Below are 17,964 nucleotides of genomic sequence, written 5' to 3'. Positions count from 1 at the left end.
ACAGAGCAGGGACAAGAGGGGCCTCAGAGACCTCATGGTCCAATGTTGTCCATTTCTAGATGTCTGGGAGAGAAGTGACTTGGTCAAGGTCCCGAGGCCATGTTATGGTGGCCTCCTCCCCGCCCCAACCCTTGCCCAGCCTCACTGACTCCTGAACCTGTTCACCACAACTCTATCCCCTCCCACTTCTCCTGCTCTCTTGCGAGACCCTGGGATGACGTCCTCCCACTCAAGCCATAAGTCAGGGTCAGAAGCAGAAGAGTCCACGCTCAAAGGGTGGTCAGGGCCAAAGCAGAAGTTACAGAACTGCCTCCCTCTGCCTTTTTACTGTTCATATTCTCTCCAAGGAAAACCCCACAAGATACCAAGTAAACACAGGTGGTGGTTAATTTTATGTGCCGATTTGACTGACCACGAGGTGCCCAGATCAGACATTGTTTCTGGGTGTGTCTGTGTGTTTCTGGACAAGATGAGCATTTGCATCAGTGGATCTGGTAAAGCAGATGCCCTCCCCAAAGTGGGTAGGCATCCTCCAATCCACTGAGGGCCTGAACAGAACAACAGGTGGAGGAAGGAGGAATTCGCCCTTTTTCCTGCCTCACTGTTGAGCTGGGACAGCTCTCCTCACTTTCTCCTGCCCTTGGACTGGGATTCATACCATAGGTTCCCTGGGTTCTCAAGCCTTCAGGTTCAGACTGAGCTACACATCAGCTTCCCTGGTCCTTCCTGTCAGTTTGCAGATGGCAGATCATGGGACTTCTGTCTCTATAATCCTGTAAGCCAGTTTCCATAATAAATCTCTCTATATGTACATAGATTCCCATATATAGAAATATCTATATATCTCTATATTCCTCTAAAGAAACATTATATACACACACATATGTATATATATATATAAAGAGAGAGACATATAGATATTGACTCAAATATAGAGAGATATAGACATAGATACACAGATATATAAAGAGATATAGAGAGAAACTATATATAGACAGAGATTGACCTATCCTTCTATCTATCTATCTATCTATCTATCTATCTATCTATCTATCTATCTTCATCTCTCCTATTGGATCTGTTTCTCTGGAGAACCCCAATACAATGCACCACAACCTTTTAGGGTCTGTCACCCTTTCTGAGGACTCCCAGAGACCTAAGTAAGGCATTTTCCCAAAACAGTCTCATGGCCCTGACAGCAGTAAGTATGAAACAGGCAGGGGTTGGGAAGAACACAGTTTCTGTAAGCAGTTCCACCCTTGGGGATCTCTGCCAAAGGTCGCTCCTTTCAGATTCAGCTGACCTAGCTGGTAAAAATCCCGATTCTCAGGGCAGGCACCCCATAATGCGAAGACTGCAGGTCTCTGTGTATCTATCTGCGTGCACGTATGCACACACACACACGTGTGCACTCATGTCGGTCACAGAGGTGTGCCGTGTGCCTGTGGTTTGTCCTTACATTTTAAACTTTAAAAGCCAAGAATGCTTGTTATATATCTTAGTCTTGTGTTGCAATACTTCTGGAGGTCTCAGAGGACGGGTGTGATATTTGAAATTTCACCCACGGGCAGACCTGAAGGGAAGCCAGACTCCAGGAGCAGAGGAAGCACCCGAGGCCGTAGGCACACCCGGGGGAGGACCCAGGACACCAAGCAAGGAGGCCTGGGGCACACTGGGGACAGCATTCCAAAGCACTGGTGTGTTAGAAAGAGTGCCCCCTCAGAAGTGGTGGCAGCAGGAGTCCTGTGAAAGGGAGGAGGGCAGGCGTGCAGGAGAGCCAGCGTGGGAATCGGAGTAGCCCTAATGCGCAGTGGCACTCAGCTGGGCAGAACGGCTTCCCTAGGACACCAGGTGACAGTGGCCCTACCTTGGGAACGCCGAAAGAAGAGGCTGCCGGGACCATGAAGTCTAGGGCCCAGAACCCGCTGTACCCGTACTCACCCCAGGAAGCACTGCTCCTGCCCCATGGACTAACCTAGCGGTGCAAACAAAGCATCCCTGAAATTACTTCTAGGGGAGAATATCGTTCACTTTTATTTTATCCAGAGGTGTTCAAAGGCACATCTTTTGTAGAAGGTGATCTATATTTGTGACTTTTTTTTTTAAAAAAAAAAGAAGTGTCTTAATTAGTGAATTACTGAAATACCTACTTCCATCAAGAAGACAAGAAGAACATAGAAACTGATTATTATCCTACTTGTGTCCGGAAAACAGAGGAAATACAGAAAACTAAGTATGTCCAGGTGTAAATCAGCACCGCTTGACTTCTCAGACATGAATCCCACAATGATCTTATCAAAACGAGATCCTGCCTCTGTGGGGCTGAGCGGGCCTGGGACTCTGCAGTTATCACCAGCCCCAGGTGAGGGCAATGCTGCGGCTCTACCCACCAACCTCCGGACAAGGACCCAAGAACACAAGGAATTACGTGCAAATAGTTTTTCAGTCTAAGACCCATGGTGCAGTGTGGGCTTCCAGGACCAAGGATGCCCTATCTGGTGATCTCAGCCATCCTTAACTTCCGGTCGCTGAGATACAAGGGTCATCGCCAAGGACGCCCCACCTGTGATACCAGAAATCATATGGGCCCTGCCCTTGAATTCAAGGGTGCCAAAAGCTCCCGGCTGCAGCCTGCCAACTGCAGAGGATAACTCTGCAGTGTGTCTGGTGAACGCTTGTGAGGAGCCTTATGGACATAAACGAAGGCTTCCTTCTCAATTATTTTCCCTTTGCAAGCCTGGCCTTTACAACCATCCTACAGTTTGAGGTGAAGCACCTCCAGAGAGCCCCGGCAGGTCCATGGACCCTGGTAATGATGTCGGCCCTGCACCGTGGGGCGTCATGTCTGCTGAGCTCCTGGGCTGTGGGTAGAGATCTAACAGTCCCCAGCACATCAAGCCAGCATCCTCCCTTCCTCTGTGGAATACATGCCAACAGCTGCAATATGTGACACAAGGATTCCCTCTAAAAACCAGGACTTTCCCTTAGAAGCATGTAGCCCTGCCCTGCGAATGGGTCAAGGAGCAGCTCCCCAGGGTGCTGGTTGTGTCCTACCTGCTCCCATGTTCCTGCACCAGGGAGGCAGGTTAAAGCTGCAGACCCAGTGTCCCACACCCACAGGCCGGTACTCCATGCTGCAGCCTCCTCCTCCCCAGAACCCCACACAATTCCCCACTAGCACCCACCTCTCCAGCTCTCTCCAGCCACTCTGGACTCACTGAGCTCAGGGCAATGCCTCCCACTGCTGTGTTTATTATCAGGCTCTTCTGCACAGAGAGGCACACAGGGGCCGCTCCCACCTTTCCTTCGAGGACAGCCATGGGGGCAGGGGCAGGGGCAGAGGCACCCCTGCTGAGCTCTGGCCTGCCGGGAGAGGAGGATCTCTGACACTGCTCCCATCTTGCAGATGTTGAAACTGAAGCCTGAGAGGTCATATGACCCTCTCGGGTTGCAAGCCAGCAGGTGCAGAACCCAGAGCCTGCTCTCCACAGTGCTCTCCGCGGCCCCCATCTTGTTCACTGTGACCAAGCCTGCCCGGGGCCTCCTTCTCAGACCCCAAACTGTCTACCAGCATCTTCCTCCCCAGGCCCGTCAGGGACTGTGGCCCCTCCTAAAACAGGGGTTTCCTCGCAGTCAGGAAGAAGGGGTGAGAAGAGCCGGCCACCACTGAGGTGGGTCGGGAAGCTGGGAAAGAAGGAAGCCACACGCCACTTCACAGGCCATGGAAGGTCAGCTTTATTTCTACTCTGTGTGGACTGAGGGGCTGCAGCCTCAAGTCAGCCTCGCCAGCTCTGCCAGCCTCTGCTATAATTGGGTTTTTCTTAGGAAGTCTTGGAGGGAACGGGGCAGGCAGGGCTCACACACAGAGCAACCACACGCCCAGGCATCACCCACCCTTCGGGAGTGAGGGAAGGGTTGGGGGGTGGCCGCGGAGCGAGCCCCCCCTGCTGCTTCAGGCAGGCTTCAGTTTGCATCCGGCTCTGCTCCAGTCAACAGCTCAGATCACTTAACCCGCAGTTCCTTAAAGGAAGGGATGTTTTCTGTTTTAATCACAGTGCCCAGCACACAAAGTGCTAAGTCTGTGAACAATGAAGGAGGCTTTCGGAGCCTCCCTGTTCTCCCCTTTCCCCATCACCACCACCCTGTGAGGCGGGGAGGAGGCAGCACCCCCACCCCCCACCCCGGGCTGCCCATCTCAAGGAGGGCAGAGAGCAAAGACGGCAAGGGCTCAGTTTTCCCTCCACATCTTGGCCAGACCCCTAACGGTGATGGCTGTCATGCTCATTTAAAAGCCCAAGTGCAGCACTGCTGTGGGAAGTGACCCAGGTGCTCACAGGGCCACACTGCCCAGGGGCAACTGCTTCCTGTCCCTGCTGTCTGAGAGCAGCAGCCTGCATGGGGGCATGCCAGAGGTCCAGGTGGTCGTCTCGTCTGCCCACAGCCCGAGGGTCCCTCATCACCCCAGCTAACCAGCTGGGGCACCCCAGCCCCATCAGAGACAGAGCCTTCTCTCCAGCCCCAGAGCCCTGTGCTCATCCAGGCCTCCTGGATTGAAGCCAGGGACGAGGACCACAGCTCGGTGAGAAGCACAGCCCAAAGGCCCCAGAAACAACCTAGCCAGGGTTTTGCCAACACTTCAAACCAGTGGAATCCTCCCACTAATCAACTCTTAAGTGGAACCCACAGATACATGTGTGCATGTACATCCCTATCTACTACATCTATGTGTGTATATAGAGAGAGAGAGACATATATAGACAAACACATATCATGCATTCTGCCCCTGGCTTCTTGGCATCAGCAGTTTCTTTAGACTGGGCTGTTCTGCTACACAGCGCACTGTAGTCAAATATTTGGACAGTAATCAATTTCTTTTCTGCCCGTTATGGCCTAGGGACTTGTCCCTTAACTTTACCACAATGCTCTAAAGTGCCTGCCTCCACTGGAGGCTTCTGAGCCAGAGTGCCAAGGTGAGAGCTGCCATTTGGACATGACTCTAGCAGCCACTGTAGCAGTGCTCAGGGCCAACTGCAGGGGGAAGACGCTGCGTGGACACAATGGGAAGGTGCAAGGAGGAGCCAAGTCAGGTGCTGTCCTAAGAAGGATGGACTCAAGCATCCCTGCAGGGTGAGCGCAGGAGCTGGAGCAGCAAAGGGGCAGGAAGGGGTGCTGCAGGAATGGGCAGTGCAGCCAGGATGCCTGCTTTGTAGCTGCAGGACTGGGGCGAGCCCCCTTATCTCTCTGGACCTGGGCCACCTTACTTGTAAAACAGGAAGGCAACTGTTCTTATCTCAGGGCAGTTGTCCTGAGCCCTGGGGAAACCCTGGGGAGCTCGGAACAGCCCAACGCCTGCCCACCCCACACCACACCAAGGTAAGCAGAGCGCTGGGGGGGCCCAGCCCCAGAGGGTCCCATGCACCCCCAGGGCAGGTTTAGGTCAACCATACTAGAAAGCACTGTTAAGTGGTTAAGTGCCAGCAAATGTCAGCTGTGGAGACCACTGCCCCAGGCTAGTTGCCAGCAGCTTTCACAGCTCTGAAGAGCTCTGTGGAGGGGAGGGGAGATGCTCTCCATGAAGGGACCTTTCAGAGTCACGTATTCGGGACAAGGGCCTTGGGTGTCCCCAGCTGAGGTGACACCTCATAAGGGGCTGCCTCCCAGTCGGGGTCCCAGGCCTGGCACTGCAGAAGCTACAGGACTGGGACCAGCTCTCTGCACTCAGGGAGGGTCGGGTGAGCAGTAACTCCAAGTGCTGGGCTGGGGTGGCCAGGAAATGACTGGACCGTGACAGTCATTTGGGAGAAGTGACCATGACCAAGGGGAGGGGAGGGTCAGAGGGGTCTCCTGAGCTGTGGGGCGGGTAGTAGAAGGAAGGGGTGTCCTGGCCACCTGCTCCTGCCACAGCAGCTCAACGCCTTTAATTGTGGACTTTTTTTGTGAAAGGTGTAATCAGTGGAACAAATGGCTTCTTCTGCTTAGAATAAAGCAAACATTTCCTATGCCTCTCAAGCCACAGGGGTGGAATCAGAAGCACACACTCCAAGCTGGGCAGGAAGCCAGCCAGACCAGGTGTGGCAGTGCGACCACGGGACCCCAGACTCACCCTGTCCACCCCAAGGACGGCCACGCTCTGCCTGCCCCACCCCGCCCCCATGGCTGTGGATGAGCCCGGCCCGGCCCTCCTTATCCTGTACATTCAACAGCAATGGTCCCGGGCTCTCTGGAGGTGGCCCTGAGTCCTACCCGTCCCTCTGCCCCATGATAGGCCAAGGGGCTGAGTCCCTCTGTGTGTCAGGGCTCATCTGTCACACGGGACCTGGATGACATGGGTGTCCCAGCACCTCCCTCAAGAGAATCAGAGGAAGCAGTGACCTGGGAGGCTCAGAGAGGCCTGGCACACAGTGAGTGCTGGGTGAGTATCAGCTGGTACCACTACCCGAGGCGGGGGCGGGGGGCAGGGGGGTTGGCGCAGACAGTCTCATTCTCACCGGAAGGGTCACAGAGCCCCCCCAGTTCCGGGTTCTGCACAGTGCCAGCCCTAGGGTCTCCTGTCAACAGGGGGTTGGCAGGCAGCTGCCACAAAGATGCCCATCTCCCCAAGGGGCATGATGTGCAGGATGGCTTAGAACAGGCAGACGGCCCCCCCTTGTTGAATCCAAGTGCTCTTGAGCCTCTGATCTCTGGTGCTTGGGACAAACAGTCCCAACTGAGCTATAGAGCCCGACCCTCCTGGCACATCTTCCCTGCCCGCCCTTAGCCTTGACGCACCAACACTCAGAATATCCAAGCAGGGTTTCAACACTCACGGCCCTGGAGGAGGGTCTCCAGGGCTGAGAGAGACACGCCCCCTCTCAGTCTGTCCTCATGTCAACCTCACAAAGTCTGTCCTCACAAGATTTCCTGCCTGATGGTCAAGGCTCCAAAACGCTTGATAAAGGCCGGATGACCAAACCAGCCATTTGATGTTCCTTCCAAAACAAACCTAGATCTGCAGTCCTTTGAAGCCAGCCTTCTTTACCACCACGAAAGGGCTCACTTCTAACCAACAGCAGGAAGATCTGCTGAAAAGTCACTCGTCACAAGTATGTGAGAATATTTCTTTCCTTTTTTCTCAAAGACACAAGACTCACACATGGATATTTCTGTTAGGGTTAGGGTTAGGGTTAGGTGTGTGTGTGCAACAAAGAACAATTCTGAAGCTTTGGCCTAATTCTAAACTTACAAAAACCCACGCAGATGTACCTCAGTGTCCGCTCTCTGGATCGGAGGGGAAGATTTCTGGTCACTGGCTATGACATACTTTTAGAGGGGGAGGGGAAGGTGCCCTGACACATCTGCTACTGCAAGAGGCTCCACTGGAAACCAACAAACTTCAGCCTGACCTCGGCTGGGTGACAATGCCCATCGGGGCTGCTAGGTCGAATCCCGGTGCCTTCCACAGTATGGATTATTCGTCAGCACTGCTGGAAAAGCCCCGAATGTATCTCAGTATGGTTTAAACCCAATTCAGATGTCAGGAGCACAGTTTCATCCACACCCAAGCAGGTAACAGTGTGCTCTGTAGCACAGCTCCCTTACCCTTACAAGTGAGACAGACTGGGACCTGGGACCTGGGACCCTTTGCTGCAGTGCTTGCACCTGGACAATTGTCTCCTGGAGCTACAAAATACAAAGAAACTATAAGGGACTAAAAATAACTGCGTGCATGCACAGTTGGGGCACATTATGGACAAGATATGAAAAGACCAAAAAACACACCCAACTGCCACTGCTGAAGAGCCAGGAGCAAAAGCAGGGTACTGGGCATGCCCCCTGCACACACCACCACCAAGGGGTGGTCAGATCACCTAAGCTACCCCTCCAGCCCGACCCCTGGACACACCCCTACCCTCACCCCATACAAGGAACCAGCTCACCACCCCCGCCAGGGAGTGAGCAAGGGAAACTGTTACTTGTTTTCACTCACCCCTGCTGCAGCAGGAGCCCCAGTAAAGCCTTGCCTGAATTTCTTGCCTGGCCTCTTATCAATTTCTATTGATTGGGGAAGGCCAAGAACCCTGGTAGGTAACACAAGGACTGGTTCACAGGACATCATGATGACCGTGCAGATGTGGATAAGGATCTCTGCTTTGTTCTGTTGTGTGGGGAGGCCAGACGCTCAGAAGCACTCACACCAGTACAAGAACCTAGCACTGGCTTCCACTGGAGGAGTACATGCAGGTTGAAAGCTTTGTATAACTTTCCCAGTAATTCTTGGTAAAATGGGGAACTAGACTCAACATTCAGAAACAAAAGGAGGATAACTCAAAAAATTCAAATGCTGCGGCAACTGGTCTCATGTTGTGGGAACAGGGACCTTCCTCTTGTCGGGGGCTCTGCTCAGAAAACAAGGGGAAGGGACTCGGCCCCAGGCACGATGCCCCATCAAGGAACAAACTGCCCCACAGTCCACTGCGCAGAGACGGGACTGCCTGGGCACCATCACCTAATGCGAGCGGTGAACAGGAGATGCTCAACAACCAGACTGAAAATTCCAGGTCCCCCAGGAATGAGCTCCTGCACATGAATATACTGCTAGAACAGTATGTCTTAGCCCAGGAAAGAATCTTTATCCTCTCCTCAAAGATAGTCAAAAGTGGTAACTTGGGCACGCTTAGCTCATTTTGCTTTATTCTTTGGGACATACACTTGCACACACACACTCTCACACACATACACATACCTATGCACATACCCACACACAAATACACTAACATGTGGGCAAACACACATGCACACAACCACACCCATACCCACTTGTGAGGAGGACCTTACTGCCAACTGGACAGATCTCACATTGCCAGCTCCTTCTACTGGTAAGAAATGCCTGCTCCAGAAACACACACACACACACACACACACACACAGAGCCTCAAACTCTTTGCGATTGCTGATGCAATTTAACTACATTTAGAAAAGTTGGAATTTGACTAAATTCCTTTTTTTTCCAATGAAAATACAAAGAAAAATAAAACTTCATATTGTATACCACCATGAATAGAACAAAAACCTTATTTCTTTAGTTGTCTTTCTCCTAGAATAGAAAATAACCACTTCCAACCAAACAAAAAAACACGAAGTTAAATGCACCCAAAAAAATGTTGACGTTTCTATATATTGTAATAAGATCTTTTAGGATTAATACTTCAGGGGAGCCTAATATTATCAACTTCCTGGCATTTAGTTGTTTTCATTAAGATTACAGTACTTTACTCTCTGTAAGCACTGCTTTCCTAGACCACAGTTTCAAGGCAAAGAATCCATGGCAAAGTCACCGGGATTGGAAACCAAAACATCTTATTATACAACCAAATTGACATTCCCCATGAAGTAAACGCAGTTGATATTATAAAACATGGTATGTCTCAGATAATTATATTACCTACCTAACTGAATTGCTTTGAATATCCACACTTGCTAGAATTAAATTTTTAGTCCAAATATAGTTATTATATTCTCAAAATAATTTTCTTTCTCATAGTCTTTCCTGTTACCTATTTAATATCCTTCAACAAAATATGTGATTGTTAAATTTGAGAATAAAAATGTCTCACAGTATAAATTATGAGTTTAGTGACTATATTTCATTATGTAAAAGAAAACCATGAATCTTTTTGCCAAGGCTTGATATTGACCAATCCAATTAACAAACCCAGCCAGCTGTCTTTGTTTTCCACTTAGATGACAGATGGTTTCCTTCTTCAATCCCACAGCAGAGAATATAGTTAATTTGAAGACTACTCAAACAGTTTAAGGAAAAAGAAACTTTGGTGTAAGAACTATCTTACAAACCACCTTTTCACCCCTAGTTTTCCTGTGGTAGAGACAATTTTGGGAGCATGTGTAGGTAGAAACAAAAAAATATTAATTGTGTCTCCTACATATTTGGAATTTTAGTCATTCTGCTAAACTTGAATTTTGTCAAGTAACTTGGGGGAGGACTGACTCTCCCTCATAAAGGAAACTCTGAGCTTTGTCATTGTCTGAGAGAGTCTGGCACCCAATGCTGGTGGTAACTTAGTAAAATCTACGTGCAAAGTGGAAGAAAAGCCAGGTCACTGTCTTAGGATCCGTGCCAATCTAGACATTAGGTACATCTTTTTAAAGTAGTGCTTCTCAGACTTTTTCCAGCCTAGGAAATTTCCACACTAATGTCATCGGGAGCACGCACCAGGCACACATGCACACACGTGTGCACACACCCACACACGCCTGGAAAGAGCGAGCTTCGGCAGGCTTGTGGGTTCAGCTCTTCCTGCGGCTCCCACAATCACCGCTCCAAACTGTGGGAAGCAGATGGCCCTGTGGGTGTAGCCGGGGTGTGGGCAACAATCCCACAAGTCCATCCAAGAGACAAACTGGAGGAACATTTTTTCCCAGGAAATTAACTCACACGTAAGTCCCCTCCTAGACGGCCCCTCCCTGACACCGACGTGGCTTACATGGCCTCAGGGCCCCCACCCCCTCTGAAACTCCAACACCACTTGATGTTTAGGGCCCCTGCTTCTGCTTTATCCTCAGCAGTATCCCTAGTCCACCTCTGCCCGATTTACCTATTCACACGTCACACAACACCATGAGGGGAAAGACGTTTACCTGTTTTGATGGGTGCCTAGAATGGCATTTAAAGCATAGTAGGTGCTCAATAAATATTTGTTAAAAGAATGAAAAATCACAAAAGTGAGTCTCTGTAAAAAAAAAAAAAAAAAAGATCTTTATGTAAAATTATCAGCCTAAGGACCTCCTCATTCTGCAGAAATGACTGTGCGAATGTTACAGATGAGCTAGAAACTTCTCCCCATATAGAGGCTCAACACATGCAGCTGCACGGGCAGGGCTGCAGGTCTGAATGAACGCGTGGGATGAAGCAACACAGATGCCCAATGAACAGGAAAGACGGGGCGCTGGAGAACCCCCATCCTGCCAACCCAGGAGCTGCCAGACCCGGAAGCTTTGGGCTCCCCACTGATTCGACGGGTGGGGGAGGGTGGCCTTGGCAGAATCTCCTGACTTCCCTGTTTGTCATCTATAAAAGGGTATGATCATCATTACCTCACAATTTATATTTAAAAATATGATTTAAAAATGTTTGAACCACTATGAATGGGAGAGGCATGATAACGCCTGGCCCCCAGGAAGCCGGAACAAATCTGAGCTGTTATTGTGACAGCTCATGTTCAGCCTTGGGGTCCCTCTTATTTCTTGGATAATGCCAATTTCACCCCAACTTTTTTTTTTTGGGCCACGCTGTGTGGCTTGCGGGATCTCAGTTCCCCAACCAGGGACTGGACCCAGGCTCCTGGCAGTGAGAGCATGGAGTCCTAATCACTGGACCGCCAGGGAACTCCCATGACCCCAACTTTTAAATCAAATGTTTATTTTGAAGTGCCAATATCTATGTTTCCTTCTCCAGAGGCAAGATGGCTGGGTGGCTGAAGGTGTCTGGGGGCCTTGTCCCCTTGGACTCAGGGGTCTGGGCAAGCCATGCGTTCCCACCTCGCTGTGCTTCCAGCCCCTCAATTCTGTACAATTTATTTAACTCTCTTCTTTATATACAATTCTGTTTCCACCTCTGAGATATCATCTGACCTGTATCATTGCCTAAAACACCTACCCGGCACCCAAACCCTCCCATCCTAGCCTTCAGAATACAATTTAAGCCCTCTTTCTGGGAGCCTCCCTAGGCCTCTCGGAAGGCCACTTTCCAAGCCCAATCCCCTAATGGGATTCTTCTTGTTGCTCAGTATCAAGTGTCTGCTGGTGAGCAGGCCTGGGTCCTCTAGGTGTTGGTCCCACTGCCTTATACCAGATCCTACAGTGTGTGGACCACTTCCCTCTTTCTTAGCATCCTTCCCCAAGCAAACAAGCACTTCATAAATGACTTCGGAAGTTGGAGAGGGTGGGAAGAGGAGCCACATTCTTGCCTTGTCAGCCAAGGGTGCTGGGGGGAGGAGCTGGCCTTCAGGTGGAGGGTCAGTGGATTTGTTCTCCAGGACCCAGCCTGCACAAGCTCTCCCCAGCTCTCAGCTCAGGGAAACCAGATCCCTGAGGCTCAGCCTCAGACCCCAGCCCAGGCTGCTGCTCTCTGCATGCCCTCCTGAACACCTCGCATATACAGGCGTGGGATCCATGGGGCTGCTGTCCAGAGATCCGTCACCTGGCCTTCGTCCACGGCAGTGGTGGGAGCCCCACACAGAGGGTGGCATCCCCAGCACCCAGCTCCAGCAGCACCTGTCCCAGCATCTCGCAAGCTCCCAGGCCCAGCACCTCCCAGTGGATGGCTCCACTGCACCTGTGAGGGCTGACCCACTGGTACAGCCCGCCCCTCAGTAACTTTTCTGCCATCCCATGAGGGACAGCTATGCCCTCGGCCATAAGAACAAGACAGGCTTGGGGGTCTCTTCCCTGGGTGCTATCTTAGCACCAGGACCACTGGCTGTTCCCTCTATCAGCTCTTCTGCATTCTGGGGAGTCCCTTCACTTCTTACTGTGCAATCCCCCATGAGGAGTTCTTTACATCAAACTTGCCCTGACCGAATCAGCTGTGGTTTCTGCCTCCTCACTGGACCCTGACAGATACACCCAGCCCCTGCATGAATGTCAAGGTCCTCTCATATTCTTCACCTTAGTTTTGCAAATCACCTCTAATTTAAGTTTTCCTAGGGGCCTGCACTTCCAACTGAGCCCTCGTCAATGTGGCACTGTGTTACTGTGCATTGGACAGGAATCCGCTCTTCACCTGCCTGAGACGCCAGCTGACTCCACCCATGAAAACCCCACTTCAATACATAGAACTGAATGTTCCTGGCATTGTAATGTTACAGCCAAACCTTGGTTTTCCAATTGTCAGGATTTTAAAAGCCAGAGACTTCCTATCTTTATATTCCATGGGGCAGTTCATACATTTCAGAATAATAATGTATGAACAAGAATTCAGGTACCAGAAAAATGCCTTTGGACGTTAGGGAAAGAGGGAGAAAAAAACAGAAAGTGAAAAAATATACCAATAATAGAGACTAGAGTGTGCATTCATATTGAAGAATTTGGGTGCTGATAAAGAAACTTTTTTTTAATCAAAATGGTTTTGGTTCTTAATTTTGGCCATTTTGACTAAGTTATGGCTCAGCTCCATTGACCTCCTCAGGCATGCACGGGCCCTACGCAGGAGGATATAGGATGTGTCTGTCTGTAGCAATCCTGGAATTTCAACATCCATCTTACAAACAGCGTGTTTATACAAAGCACCAGCGAGAAAAGTGGGTGGAGGAGGCTTTTAGATATTACTGGGTTCAGCAGCTGAACAAATTAGAAGACAGGAAACAAGGAAGTTGTTCCCGAGAGCTGACCAAGGAGATGCACCCCCGTGGCTTTGCCCCACCCGCCACCCAAACAGATCCACTCTGCTCTCAGGTTCTGCAGTTTCGCCAGATTTTGCACAGCGTCTGAAGTTTCACCCATTAGATACACAGATGCATCCGTTTATGTTACAGGCACCCTCTGCTCACACTGGCTGCTCCACCTGGATGGAGCTGGAGCCTGTGCGGTCACCACCTCCCTCCAATCCAAGCCCATCCCTGCTGACCTCAGGGCTCGTCCCCACGCCTGTGCACTGGAGAGGGCTTGGGAACAGTGGGTTCTGGGGGACTGCGGGAGAAGCCTTGGGGTGAGGCGACCTCAGGACACATGCACATGTGGCCGGGGGGGGGGAAACGGCAGGGGAGGGTTGGCCCACATTTATTACCAAACCCTGGAGCACAATCAATGCAGAAGCTGGAACGCACTGAATGTGCCAGTGCTGGGCCTCAAGGGTCCCAAACAAGCATTGTCACCAACTCTCCTGATCTGGGAGAAACGCATCCCATTTAAAAAAAATACTATTTTTAATGTTTATGTATGCTTTGCCTCGTTCCAAGAAAGATTTGAGGCAGCTCACAAAAACATTCTTGGCACAAAAGGAGATGAAAACGAGGAAATCATGGTGGTGGACAGAAGTGAGGGCAGGACAATCCAGACACTGGTGAGGAAGTCCAGGCTGTCTGCAGGAGGTGGGTGAGTGTCAGGCTCAGAAAGTCCTGCCACCAAGGCCAGCAGTAGCCCCAGGGTGTGGGACGCCATCTGGCCCTTTGCAAGTGTGTAGGAGGTGCCTTCGGCTGTCACAGTGACCAAGGGTAAACGGCATGGCCACTCATAGTGGGATGCTGGGATGCCCCCCGACAATCCTGCACAATTAATGCCCTACGTCAAATGCCGACAGTGCCCCAGGGACACCCCCCCAGGCTATAAAACAAGCCAACTGCTCCAGACCCATCCCAGTCCTGATTCTAAGGCCTGGTTCTCCTGTAGGAGCTCACTGAGAGGGCGCCAACGACAGAGGAAGAAAATCCCCAGTGTGTGACACTGACACCCATTATGTGACAGAGGAAGAGACCCCCCCCCAGTGGCTGCCTTCCTGAAACTCAGGAGCTCACTGCCTCAGGCACTTCTTAAACCTTCCTTCCTCGATGGCAAGGCCCCTGAGTGACAGAGACAGGCAGCTCAGTGTCAGGAGAACAAGGTGTGGGCTAGCCCACTGCCCTGCCAGACACGTCCTGATCCCCAAGGGCTCATGCTCCTTTCTGTCCCCTGGCATTGGCACCCCTGCATCCTCTGCACAGACCTGGAGGGGGACAGAGGTTGGAAACCCCTGACAGGGTCTGAATTTTCCGGCCACAAGGCTATCGGTGGGTATAGGTGGTGGGACCCTGCTCCCCTTCCTACTTCTCACTCCCCACAGGGCCAGCATTTCTGAGCTGTAGTCGATGCTCCTCCAAGGCAGAATTCAGTCACAGAAGACCTGACACTGAACTCAGAAACACCCCTGAGGAGAGAAATTCCTGAGCCACATGCTGGGTTCAGGTCATTACTGCTGCTGTGTTAGAATGACAGCAACAGCTGGGTAAATGCTGACAGTCAGCCAGTCCCAAGTGTTCCTAGTGACTTTAAAGGGACTCCAAATTTAAGAAGTGTACAGTGGAAATCAGAGTCATAAAACTGGGTTCTGTTTCCCATAGTCACGGGCCGGTTATGCGCTCAGGGGGACTGGGGTCCTCTCAGACCCTCAGTCCCACATCCATCCATCAGCCTGGCCTGATGGAGGGAATGCAGGTGCTCGAAGGCCTGGAGGGCTGGCATGGGAAGCACCACGGGATGTGGTACCTGGGACCCCGGACACGCCAGGTCACTTACAAGCTCGGAGAAGCCTCGGACCACCTGGCGCCGTTTCAGGTTGGTCTCTCCATCCAGGTTGGCTGTCTCGATGTGGCACAGCCCGTCGGGGTCACTGGAGTAGAGCAGCAGGATGTCTGCAGGGATGATCTCGTTGCAGCGAAGACGCACAAAGTCTCCCACGCGGATTTCTTTCCAGAATCGGTTCACGTACTGCTTTTCTTCCCTGGTAAAGAGACAGCCATTAACATGTCTGGAGGAGATCGATGGAGGCCAAATCTGGGTGATGGGCACACGCAGCTCATTGAACACTTTGTGCCACTTTCTGGTATGCTGAAATTTTCCATAATAACAAGCATTTAAAAGAAGATTCCTAAAGGCCACATATAGTGAAACTCCAGTAATATGAAATATCTAGAACAGGCAAATCCATGGCAATAGAAGGTGGATTTGTGGCTGCCAGAGCCTGAGGGGAGGGGAGATGGGACGGAGAGAAATTGTTTCCTGGGTACAGGTTTCCATTTGGGGTGATTAAAATGTTCTGGAACTAGGTAGTGGTGATGGTTACACAACACTAAATGCACTAAATACCACTGAGCTGTCCACTTTAAAATGGTTACACTTTCCACTCCTAGGTATATACCCCAAAGAATTAAAAGCAGGGACTCGAATGGATATTTGCCTACCCATGTTCATAACAGCATTATTCCCAATAGCCCAAAAGTGGAAACAACCCAAATGCCCAACAATAGATGGATAAGCAAAATGTCGTATACCCATACAGTGGAATATGATTCAGCCATGAAAAGCAAGGAAATTCTGACACATGTTACAACATGGATGAACTCAGAGGACATTATGCTAAGTGAAATAAGCCAGTCACAACAGGACAAACACTGTACGATTTCACTTTTATGAGGTCCCTACAATAGACAAATTCATAGAGACAGCTAGTAGAACCTCTGTACCTTCTGCAGGATGGAGATCACAGCAGATGTATCCTCTCCACAACACTCAAGATGAAGGAGAAAATCACTCAAATGAGTGCCTGCCACAGTCAGCTTTCAATACCTGATAGTTACTATTGATTAATAGGTAGTAGGATGAAAACACGTGTAGATTTCAGCTTTAGATTTTTTTTCACTCTGGAAAAATGGGCTCATTAATCCTACAAAGGGCATTTTTAAGAGCTCCTTGAAGGCAGTTTTGTCCAGTTTTATAAATAAGCAGAGGAACAAGACTTTATCTCAACATGACATTCTACATGAGAAAACTGCATCAAAAAATCCTCTGGGTTATGTTGTTAGGAAAATAAAAAGCCCTAAAACACACTTCACTTTCACCATCACCTTCTCACTGGCCCCCCACACTTCCTCGCCTGAGCTCCCGGAGAACAATTCAGCAGCGAGTCTGTCTCACCTGACTCCTGAGCGCTGGGTGATGAGTCCTGAGTGTCAGACCTCTATTTTATTCCACACTGTGGATCTGAGGGAACCCACGGCAGACTTCCAGGGGCTCCTAGCATCAGCTGCCCCAGGTGCTGGAAAGAGAAGTAGCCCCTTCCACTACAAGCCTCTATTTACTTGCATTCCTCTGTTTCAAGATCCACCGTACTTTGGTCGCTATAGGGCCAACAAAGATAAATTAGATACAACTTTGTCCTCAAAAATAAATTCAAGGTGAGACCAAAGCATTAGATAGCACCCCCTGGGGGCTATAGAATCAAAGGTATTCTTCTGGACCCAACCCTCCCTGCAAGGCCAGGGTGCTGTCCAGGTGAGGCATCCTTTTCCAGCTGTGACAAGTCCCCTAGCCCGAGCCCAAGGGCGCTGCCCGCTCACTGTCACAGTCTGACTTCTTCCCAGTGGTCAGACAGCCTTGATGAGTGACAAATGAAACATCACTTAAGTATGTTCCTATTTCCTCTTCTGAAGATCAAACCTTGACTTTCTATCATTGCAACATTAGCTCTTTAGTCTTTCTTCCTTATCAGGACACTTTGTTGGCTTCCCACAGGAAGTACCGAGGAATTTGAAAGGCCCTGTCCTTTCCAGAAGAAGGTTTCCAAAAGCTAATTCGCTGTGCGGTCACTGAGGTGGGCAGTGCACGCTGACAGTGAGCTGGACGGGCCCCAGTGTGACAGCAGCTGCCAGGAGACCGGTGGTCCTACACTGGCCCTGGGGACAGGCAGGAGGCAGGGATGGCCGGGCCGGAGGAGGCGGGGCGTGACACTGTCTGGGTTGTTTATCTTCACTACATTCCATTTACAGAACTCATCAAAAATAAAGTCAGTTTCCATCTGCTTTGAAATCTTAAAATATTAGCTTGCCCACTCCAGCAGAGCATGTATTAAAAACAGTAACTTTGATGGAGACATTTGAGCCCAAAGGAGACCCCCGCACAGGCCCCTGGAAACACACAGCAATGGATGAGGAGACCTCGGTGACCGACCATCCTGGCGGGAGGACCCGTCCCAGCCATGGAAAGCAAAGGGAGCGGCAGCAGAGCAGCTCCAGGATGCCTGAAAGAGAAAGGCCCTGCAGCTCACAGGAACTCCTAAAGCAGCAGGACCCTTAAAACCCAGACTCAGGAGTCACGTGTAGAAGAACAGCATCACAGAACCCCTTCATCACCTCGACAGACAGACAAAAATTCCTCACTGAAGCCCCACAGTCCAGTTGACTGTTCCAGCAGGAGCTCCAGCACTGAGTGTGGACCCTA

At 50.6% G+C, this 17,964-nt stretch overlaps 1 protein-coding gene across 1 annotated transcript in view; it reads right to left on the bottom strand.

Moving 5' to 3' along the window:
• ATP10A (ATPase phospholipid transporting 10A (putative)) overlaps positions 1–17,964 on the bottom strand; it is a 181,854-nt gene that overhangs the window by 102,182 nt on the left and 61,708 nt on the right. Inside the window, 1 exon segment of the mRNA XM_007179130.2 lies at positions 15,265–15,469. Within this exon segment, the coding sequence (XP_007179192.2) occupies positions 15,265–15,469 (205 nt within the window).

The sequence above is a fragment of the Balaenoptera acutorostrata genome, chromosome 3, assembly GCF_949987535.1.
Source record: "Balaenoptera acutorostrata chromosome 3, mBalAcu1.1, whole genome shotgun sequence".
In the NCBI taxonomy this organism is placed as follows: domain Eukaryota; kingdom Metazoa; phylum Chordata; class Mammalia; order Artiodactyla; family Balaenopteridae; genus Balaenoptera; species Balaenoptera acutorostrata.
The sequence above is the reverse complement of the archived record's forward strand: the minus strand, read 5'-3'. Positions and strand labels throughout refer to the sequence as shown.